The sequence below is a fragment of the Pelodiscus sinensis genome, chromosome 30 (genome assembly GCF_049634645.1).
Source record: "Pelodiscus sinensis isolate JC-2024 chromosome 30, ASM4963464v1, whole genome shotgun sequence".
Lineage (NCBI taxonomy): Eukaryota > Metazoa > Chordata > Testudines > Trionychidae > Pelodiscus > Pelodiscus sinensis.
Genome location: NC_134740.1, coordinates 12,681,651 through 12,691,587, shown reverse-complemented (window position 1 = coordinate 12,691,587; position 9,937 = coordinate 12,681,651). Strand labels below are relative to the sequence as shown.

At 50.0% G+C, this 9,937-nt stretch overlaps 1 protein-coding gene across 1 annotated transcript; it reads right to left on the bottom strand.

Moving 5' to 3' along the window:
- Positions 1 to 415: 415 nt before the first annotated feature.
- LOC102444503 (olfactory receptor 11H4-like) lies at positions 416 to 1,387 on the bottom strand. The gene has a single exon (XM_006135707.2). It carries the CDS (start codon positions 1,385 to 1,387, stop codon positions 416 to 418), a length of 972 nt encoding a protein of 323 aa, XP_006135769.2.
- Positions 1,388 to 9,937: the final 8,550 nt, after the last annotated feature.

The following is a 9,937-nucleotide window of genomic DNA, read 5'->3' as shown; positions in this document are numbered from 1 at the left end:
ATGAGCGCGCGCACAGTAGGATTCATTTCTTCCAGCAAGGACACAACCAAACCCATGCTCCCCATAGACTTTTCCATCCAGGAGTGGACTTTTTTCTTCCGTGTGTGGAATACATTTTTACTTACACCAATGCATGTGCAAATGTGCACCAGAAGTAGGAAAAGAACTAGCTATGGGCACTCTGCTAATCAGCTGGGTGGCATCAGAATCTCTTCTGAACGGCCACACGAGTGCATGGCTTAGAGGGAACACCCACAACCGGCTCCTCTCTGCAGTTTGGTCGTCTTATAGCCATTCATTATAGTACAAATGCCCCCCAGGCGCTCCTGCTAAATGCTCTGTGTGTTCTCCTTGTGGGCCTGGTGCTATCACCCACAGAAGGAAAAGACCCAGATCCCATTCCCCAGCCTCCTGGCTAGCCAGGCCCTGCAGGCTGATGCCAGAGCAGAATCCCCCGCAGCTTCCCCACTAGAGTCCTCCTCAGAGCCCCCTTCATCTCCTTGTTCCTCAGGCTGTAGATCAGGGGGTTGAGCAGCGGGGTCGCCACCGTGTAGAACAGCGTCACCACCTTCCCGCTGCCCCCCGAGGCCGCCGGGTTGACGTAGTTGACCATGACGGAGCCGTAGAACAAGCCCACAACGGCCAGGTGGGAGGTGCAGGTGGAGAAGGCCTTGTGCCGCCCGGCCCCTGCGGGCAGCCTCAGCACGGCCCTGACGATGAGCCCGTAGGAGGCCAGGGTGAAGAGGAAGGTGGCGAGGATGATGAGGGAACTCACGGTGTAGAAGAACTCTTCAGTCTGGGGTGCGGGGGAGCAGGAGGCCGCCAACAAGGGACCCGGGTCACAGAGAAAATGGTCCAGGGTGTAGGGGCTGCAGAAGGGGAGCCGAGAGATGAGGACGATGGGCACTATGAACCACAGGAAGCCGGCAAGCCAGCAGGAGGCCGCCAGCATCCAGCATCGGCGGGGGGACATGAGGATGGGGTAGCGCAGGGGCTCGCAGATGGCCAGGTACCGGTCCTGGGCCATGGCCGCGAGGAGGAGGCACTCGGTGGACCCCATGGAGAAGAAGAAGTAGAACTGCAGGAAGCAGGCGTGAAAGGAGATGGGGAGGCTGGGGGACAGCAGGTCGCAGAGCATCCGGGGTGCAGTGGCAGTAACGTAGCAGGTCTCCAGCCAGGAGAAGTTCCCCAGCAGGATGTACATGGGCAGGCGCTGGAGCCGAGGGTCATGCAGCACGGCCCACACGATGCACAGGTTGCCGGCCATTGTCCCAGAGTAGATGGAGGAGAGCAGGGCGCAGAGGAGGGTGCGGCTCTGCCAGCCTAGGGAGGAGAAACCCAGCAGGAGGAACTTGGTCACCGGGAAGGTGCCGTTGGCCGGATTCATTGGAGGAGGCCGGAACTGAAAAGAAACAATCCAAGGGACTCCGAGTTCTCCCCAGATCACTGTGGGAGAGGCGTAGTCAGGCAATAGACACACTCTCATGAAGTCACAGGAAGAGACTCTCTCTCAAAACACCTCAGACACCTCTTGGATCAGACACTGACACTGGGCATTTGTACGAAACCTGCCGGGCTGCGTACAAAACCTGCACCAACGCATTCACAGTGTCCTGCCTGGGCAACACACTCGTTCTCCTCCTTCCTCAGCTAGAAAAGTTTCTCTGGACGTGTCTAGGATCAGCCACGGACACTCCAAGAAGCAAGGAGAGCAGATGTCATAGAGCCCGATGGCTGCAAGAGACCTTAGGAGTGATCGTGTCCAGCCCCCTGCCCAAGGCAGGACCAACCCCAACTCAATCAACCCTGCCAGGGCTTGGTCAATCCGGGACATAAACACCTCTAGGGATGGAGATTCCACCCCTGCCTAGAGAATCCATCCCACTGCTTCCCCATCCTCCATAGTTTTTCCTCATACCCAACCTAGACTTCCCCCACGGCAACTTGAGCCCATTGCTCCTTGTTCTTTCATCTGCCCACACTGAGAACAGCCTCTCTCCAGCCTCTTTGGAACCCCCCTGTAGGGAGTTGAAGGCTGCTCTCAAATCCCCCCTCACTCTTCTCTTCTGCAGACTAAACAAATCCAAATCCCTCAGCCTCTCGTCAAAGGTCATGTTCTCCGGCCCCTAATCAGTTCGGTTGCCCTCTGCTGGACCCTCTCCTATGTGTCCACATTCTTTCTGTAACGAGGGGAACCAGAAAACTGGACACAATACTCCAGATGTGGCCTCACCAGAGCCGAATAAAGGGGAATAATCACTTCTCTGGATCTGCTGGCAATGCTCCTCCTAATGCACCCTAACATGCCATTAGCCTCCTGGCTACAAGGGCGCCCTGTTGACTCATATCCAGCTTCTCTTCCACTGTAACCCCAGGTCCTTTTCTGCCGAACTGCTGCTTAGCCAGTCGGCCCCCATGCTGTAACAATGTTTGGGATTCTTCCCTCCCAAGGGTAGGACTCTGAACTTGGCCTTATTGAACCTTATCAGATTTCTTTTCATCCAATCCTCCAATTTGACTAGGTCTCTCTAGATCCTGTCCTTGCCCTCCAGCATCTCTACCTCTCCCCCCAGCTTAGTTTCATCAGAGAATTTGCAAATTCACTCTTTTCTAAACTTCAAGACTAATGTGAAATTCAGTGGGCTAGGACTGCATCTTTAGGTGGCTAAATCCCTTTAAATTCTGGCTCTAAATCCCTTTGCTCAAATAAAAGATACTGCCCTTACCCCATATCTCGTTCAGCACCTTGGGAAAATGTTTGTCCTGCCTAATCAGTGACTCAGAATGGAATCAAGGGGATTTTTTTTAATTCCTTACCTTGAGTCTGGGGAGATCCAAAGACAACATCTATCATGGATTAACTCTCACAGCTCTGCCGAAGAAAAAAAATTATTCGTGTCTCAATATGATTAAAATCTGGAATGATTTTTCTCTGTGAAATGAATGTGAAATATCTGTGAAATTAATGACTAGAGTTAATTGATCATTACACTGTTTATTAACAGAAACCCCAGATAATGAGCAAGGTTTAGAATGACAGATTATAATAAGTTATATATTTCATTTATATGTAATCACCACATATTCTTATTTCTGATTAAAATAAACAACTTATTAAGGTATCAATTTCCAAGAAGGTTAAGGGCATGCTGGGATGCATTAGGAGAAGCATTGCCAGCAGATCCAGAGAAGGGATTATTCCCCTTTATTCAGCTCCGGTGAGGCCACATCTGGAATATTGTGTCCAATTCTGGGCCCCCCACTATAGAAAGGATGTGGACACATTGGAGAGGGTCCAGCAAAAGGCAACCAAAATGATTCGGGGGCTGGAGCACATGACCTATTAGGAGAGACTGAGGGATTTGGGTTTGTTTAGTCTGCAGAAGAGAAGAGTGAGAGGGGATTTGAGAGCAGCTTCCTGAAGGGAGGTTCCAAAGAGGATGGAGAGAGGCTGTTCACACTAGTGATGGATGGCAGAACAAGGAGCAATGGACTCAAGCTACAGTGGGAGAGGTCCAGGTTGGATATTAGGAAAAATTATTTCCCTACGAGGGTGGGGAAGCGCTGGGATGGGTTCCCTAGGGAGGGAGTGGAATCTCCATCCCTAGAGGTGTTTAAGTCTCAGCTTGACAAAGCCCTGGCTGTGATGATTGAATTGGGGTTGGTCCTGCCTTGACTCCTGAGGTCTCTTCCAGCTCTATGATTCTATGAATTCCTATGTTTCACTCGAATACATGAATAGCTGTGTTAGCTGCCGATGTCTATATTCAATTCAGTGAATAAAAAGTCATTCCCACCGTAATTAAAATGATGAAGGGCATTAGTCAAAGGAGGGCAAAAGGCTGTCTAGACAGTCTCATATTGTTTGAACCAGGTTGTTCCAGTTTGTTTTAAATCAGTCAGGAACGGGTTTAAATTAACTTGCAATCAGCATCTTTGAGAGCAAAATAAGAGTGTCCTGATAGTTGGCCCAGGGCGTCCCCGGGATGCGGAGCCTGGTTCCCTCCCAGACAATCTCACTCAGACATAGGTCCACCTCTATTTTCAAAGTCCCTCCTGCTAGGAGGCTGCTGCTAAACCTCCCCTGTTTGCTGTGCTCCTGCCAATTGGCAGCGGACGTTCCTGCCCGGCTGAGGTGGTGCTGGATGCAGGGCGGGGTGGGGGCAGAACAGTGCAGCGGGAGCGGAGAGATGGAAGCGAGAAGGAAGCCGCATGTGGAACTTACCTGGCTGTGAGAACTCCATGCCCTCCCTGCGCCTCTGCTAGGAAGGCATCTGGCGGGAGCCGGGGGTGATATCTGCTGGCTGGGTCCCAGGGATTTGGTCTCTGGAGTGGGGGGGTGAGCAGCCTGCTCAGGGTGTGATCAGGCTAAGCAGCAGTTCGTCAGAAAAGGCCTTGGGGATTGCAGTGGATGAGAGGATGGAGATGAGTCAACAGGGCGCCCTTGTAGCCAAGAATGCTAATGACATATTAGGGTGCATTAGGAGGAGCCTTGCCAGCAGATCTAGAGAAGTGATTAGTCCCCTTTATTTGGCTCTGATGAGGCCACATCAGGAGTATTGCATCCAGTTCTGGGCTCCCCTCACTCAAAGGATGTGGACGCATTGGAAAGGGTCCAGTGGAGGATGATGAAAATGAAGAGGGGGATGGAGCACACGGCTTACGAGGAGAGGCTGAGGGATTTGGGCTTGTTTAATCTGCAGAAGAGAAGAGTGAGGGGAGATTTGATAGTAGCCCCCAACGTCCTCTTGGTCTCAGTGGGGGCAAATGTCAGAACGAGGAGCAATGGTCTCAAGCTGCAGTGGGGGAGGTCTAGGTTGGATATTAGGAAAAACTATTTCCCCACGAGGGTGGTGAAACACTGAGCTGGGTTCCCTAGGGAGGTGGTGGAATCTCCATCCCTAGAGGTGTTGAAGTCTCGGCTTGACCAAGCCCTGGCTGGGATGATTGAGTTGGGTTGGTCCTGCCTTGGGCAGGGGGCTGGACTTGATGTCTCCTGAGATCTCTTCCCGCCCTGGGATTCGATGATGTGTTGTGGCTTCACTAGCAAGGGGCAATGCGTGTGTATTAGGGCATTGTACCCCTCCTCCAGATTTCAAATTCTTTTAGGCCGTGGCTCTGTTTCCCCCCTGCCGCTTCCAACCCTTCTGCCCCCACATTTGGCAGCTGAGCCTGGGTAGGAAGGGAGAAGGCAGAATGGGTCAGCTTCTTAGACCCCCCTCCTCCACCCAGTGCAATGTGATGGTTCACCGAGAGAAATCCCCTTTTCCCCTCTGGCGGCCGAGGAGAAAGACACAGCTCCCTCCCCGCCACGGATAACACTTTGGGGACAAGGGGGCAGGCCCAGGCAGGGCACAGGGCAGGAAGTTGGGGGGGAACAGTCCAGGGGCAGGGACCATAAGCTCAGCTGGCATTGGGGTAGTACCTAGACCCCTTGCCCAGTACATGTGACAGTGAGGACATGGGATCTCTGGGGAGACCCTGGAACTCTGAAGTCCCTAGCCCACAGCCTAGTGCTCCCCACTTCTGTAACCTCAGCCCCATCAGGAGCAGGCAGGATGGGCCGCCCTGGCCCAGGGAGGTGGGGCAGGAAGGTTTCTCCTGCAGATGTCACATAGGATGGTCACCCCCCCCCCTTTGAACTGTGTGCGGACATGAGGCGGAGACTCCGACCGACCGGAGAAGTGATGGGAATTGCAGTTAAGGTTGGAATAACCAGAATAATTGGGAGTTCGCCAGCCACGGCCATGGGATCTGGATTTGGCCAACGAGCTTTCATACACCCAACAGTGCCGCAAGCTGCCCTGGGTGGCAGAATGTGATCATTTATGGTTGTATGAACAGACTTCCACCCCCGCAGGTGGGCATTCAAGTTGTGAGAACGCCCGGTGAAGAGGTTGTAGGTTAAGCTGCCTTCAGTTCCCCACCTCTTTGTCCCACAGGAATCACTCCAGGGAAATCAGGTTTTTTTTTCTAATCTTAAAACCTTGCCATGGTGGAACCCCTGTAGTGCTTCCATGAAGACACTCCCAACATCAATAGAAGGGGCTCTCCAGTTGGCCTAGATGATCCACATCCCTGAAAAGTGGTTGCTCCTGTCCATCTAGCGCTGTCTGCATTGGGAGCTTAGTGGGTTTAGCTGCACCCCTCACACCTGTGGCATTTTCAGCACCCTTAGTAATGTAGAGGTAGCCCCCAACTCCTGTACACCATCGACTCCTGTGCACCATCATAAATGCAGGCCAAGGATGTAAGTCAGAGACACTTACAAAAATGGTCGTAAGAGCAGGATGCGGGGGGGGGGTCACAACACGGGACATCGTAAGGAGGGGGTTTCCTGTAGTTACACTGACCTAATTCTCCAGTGTAGGGTCAACACACTTGCAGAATCCCTGGGCAAGGTGGAGGAAAATTATCAGGGAGAAGAGGAGGGGCCTTAGAATGAAGGGGCGGGGCCTCAACAGGAAGGGGTGGGGCCTCAACAGGAAGGAGTGGGGCATCAGGATGAAAGGGATGGGCCTTAGGAGGAAGCGGTGGGGCCTCAAGAGAAAGAGGCGGAACCTCAGGAGTATGATTATGGACGCATGTGAAAGCCCCTAAGCGCTGCCCTGAGCACACTGCGTGCTTCTCCAGCAGTAATTTAAAAGGTACATGGCTCTGCCCACCTCAGAGCAGCAGCAGCAACTGGAAGTCTTGGGTCAGTCTGAATCAATGGGCCCTGGGGTAGCTGCCCTTTTGCCTCACTCGGTCGGTGGGCCTGGGTGTAGACAAGGCCTAATGTTTCATGTTTATCGACAATTTCATTCCCTCAGAGGAATTCAGTGTCGATACCTCTTCAACTTCTGTTGGAGTGGTGGCCCAAGTTTGTTGTTCTTTAGTTTCTAAACTAAACAAACCCAATTCTTTCAGCCTTCCTTCATAGCTCATGTTCTCTAGATCTTTAATCATTCTTGTTGCTCTTCTTTGGGCCCTCTCCAATTTCTCCACATCTTTGTTGAAATGCGGTGCCCAGAGCTGGACACAATACTCCAACTGAGGCCTAACCAGCACAGAGTAGAGCAGAAGAACGACTTCTCGTATCTTGCTCACAACACACCTGTTAATGCCACCAAGAATCATGTTTGCTTTTTTTGCAACGGCATCACACTGCTAACTCATATTCAACTTGTGGTCCACTATAACCCCTAGGGTACGTCTAAACTACATGGCTCCGTCAACGGAGCCATGTAGATTTGTTGTTTTGGCAAAGGTAAATGAAGCCGCGATTTAAATGATTGAGGCTTCATTTACATTTACATGGCTGCCGCGCTGAGCCGACAAACAGCTGATCAGCTGTTTGTCCGCTCAGTGCGCTAGTCTGGATGCTCCCCTGCCGACATCAAAGCCCTTTGTCGGCAGCCCCGGTAAACCTCGTCCCAAACAGCCGGTCCCAAAACAGACCCCTGAGGAACCCCACTTGTTATATCTTTCCAGCAGTATTGTGAACCATTCATAACTACTCTCTGAGTTTGGTTCTCCAGCCAGTTTTGCACCCACCTTATAGTAGCCCCATCTAAGTTGAATTTACCTAGTTTATTGATATGAATACCATGCAAGACTGTATCAAACGCCTTACTAAAGTCTAGTAATGGTAGACTCAAAGAGCCCGATGTATTTAACTTAACAGGAAACATCAGGGTGACGTGACTACAGAATATTTAATACTAAGCTCCTCAATATACAGAGGAAAGGTATAACCTGATTCAACAGCTGGAACTTGAAATGAGACAAACTGAAACCAGGAAGTATTTAGGGAAGGACTTGGCATGTGTCATGCAGGAGATCAGAGCAGACCACAATAAGATACATAAGAAAGACCAAAGAGATGGATCAGTGGGGAAGGAGCTCGGCCAGGCTTCCTAGGAACAAGACATGTTCCTCGCACCAAACAGGTGGCACAGGTGTCCTGACACTTGTCTGCCCACAGTGGATCTAGAGAAGGGATTATTCCCCTTTATTCGGAACAGAGGGGACACAGCTGGAGTATCGCGTCCAGTTCGGGGGCTCCCACTACAGAAAGGATGTGCACATATTGGAGAGTCCCGCGGAGGGAAACCAAAATGCTGAGATGATCTATAAGGAGAGGCTTAGAGATTTGGCTTTGTTTAATCTGCAGAAGCAAAGAGTGAGGGGGGATTTGAGAGCAGCCTTCAATTTCCTGAAGGAGGGCTCCAAAACGAGGCTGTTCTCAGTGGTGGCAGATGGCAGAACGAAGAGCAATCATCTCAAGTTGTGGGGTAGGAGGGGGAGTCTAAGTTGGATATTAGGAAAAACTATTTCCCTAGGCGGGTGGAGAAGCACTGGAATGGGTTACCTAGGGAGAGGGTGGAATCCATCCCTAGATGTTTTTAAGTCCTGGCCTGATAAAGGCCATGCTGGGAAGAAAGAAAGAAAGAAAGAAAGAAAGAAAGAAAGAAAGAAAGAAAGAAAGAAAGAAAGAAAGAAAGAAAGAAAGAAAGAAAGGGAAAGTTGGCTGTGTCATTCATCCAACTGCAGTGGAAAATCAGATGCAAGTTATCTTAGTAATCATGGACAATTCCAAAGATCTGTCCCCATTCAGAATGAATTGCTCCTTAACCATTCAAAGTTGCACTCTTGTCATTAGTCCCTTGGGGCACATTGCTAAGAAGGTGCAGAGTGAGTAGCAACATTAGACTCTTGCTCAATTTAGATTCACAGGCAAAGAACATACATCTGATCCTGCTTCCTAGGGCCAGTTTTCCCTGCCGATGGAAAGGAAACCCCTTCCTGCCACTGAAATCCACATCCCAAGAGCAGCTGCTGCAATTCAGGGAAAACAAAAAAATCTCTCCCCTTGCAGAGAGGAGTGTGCAGGGTTAACGAAGGACCAGGCTGTCCCAGGCCAGCTGGGGCTCTGGTGCACGTCAGCGCTGGGCTGTTCTCTGTCACTTGGCTGTGCTGCTAATATATACATTGTTCTGCAAACAGCTAGTGCCTCAGCTGGCCTGGATCATTATCGGAAGACAGAAAGTCTGACAGCCATTAAAGACATTTCCGACAATGACTGTTGGGACAAAGAGTCCTGTGACACCTTACAGACTAACAGACGTATTGGAGTATAAGCTTTCGTGGGCAAAGACCTACTTCGTCAGATGTGACTACTGGGTCACTATTGAGAGACACAAGGATGGACAATGATTAAAAAGACCTGGACTAATAAATGTATCACAGGGAAGGAAATTGCCACAAAGACCAGCACAGTAAGTTTGCTCTTTTGAATAGAGGTTTGGGTATTCATAGACTGGGCACAATTAACAAAAAAACTCTGAGGCTAAGTCTACACTACAATGCTAATTCAGAAAAAGAAACACAATTGGCGCAAATAGCGAATCTTTTTCCAATTTACTTTCGAAAGAGGCTTTTCAGAAATTGGCATGTCTACACGGCACCACATTTCAGAAGAAAGTGCTCTTTTGACATGTCCCTTCTTCCTCATAGAACAAGGTTTACAGGGAGCACGAAGGAGCACATATGTTTTTTCAAATTGTATTTTTGAAAAAGCTGACATGTTTCTTGGATGTGGCGTTGCTTTTCCGGGATACCTCTGGTATCCTGGAAAAGCGATGCAGTCTAAACCTAGGCTGAATTACCACTGGAATTTTTGGAGCCTTTTACTATCAAGTATTTAGAGCTGTTCTGATTTTGTTTCTGCTAAAGGGAAAAGAATACCTTGATATTAATACCAAAGCATTTTGTCCGGTGTTATTTGAAAACCAAACAATTTTGGGGAAGAACTGACCACAAATGAAATATGCCGCTTGCCTTTAAAAAGAGCTGTTTTCAGTTGGCCCAGGCCTACGTTGCTTTTCTAGGATAGCAAAGACTTCCCATGAAAATTTTTTCTACAGAAAACTCAGCTCCCCGTGAAAATGATTTT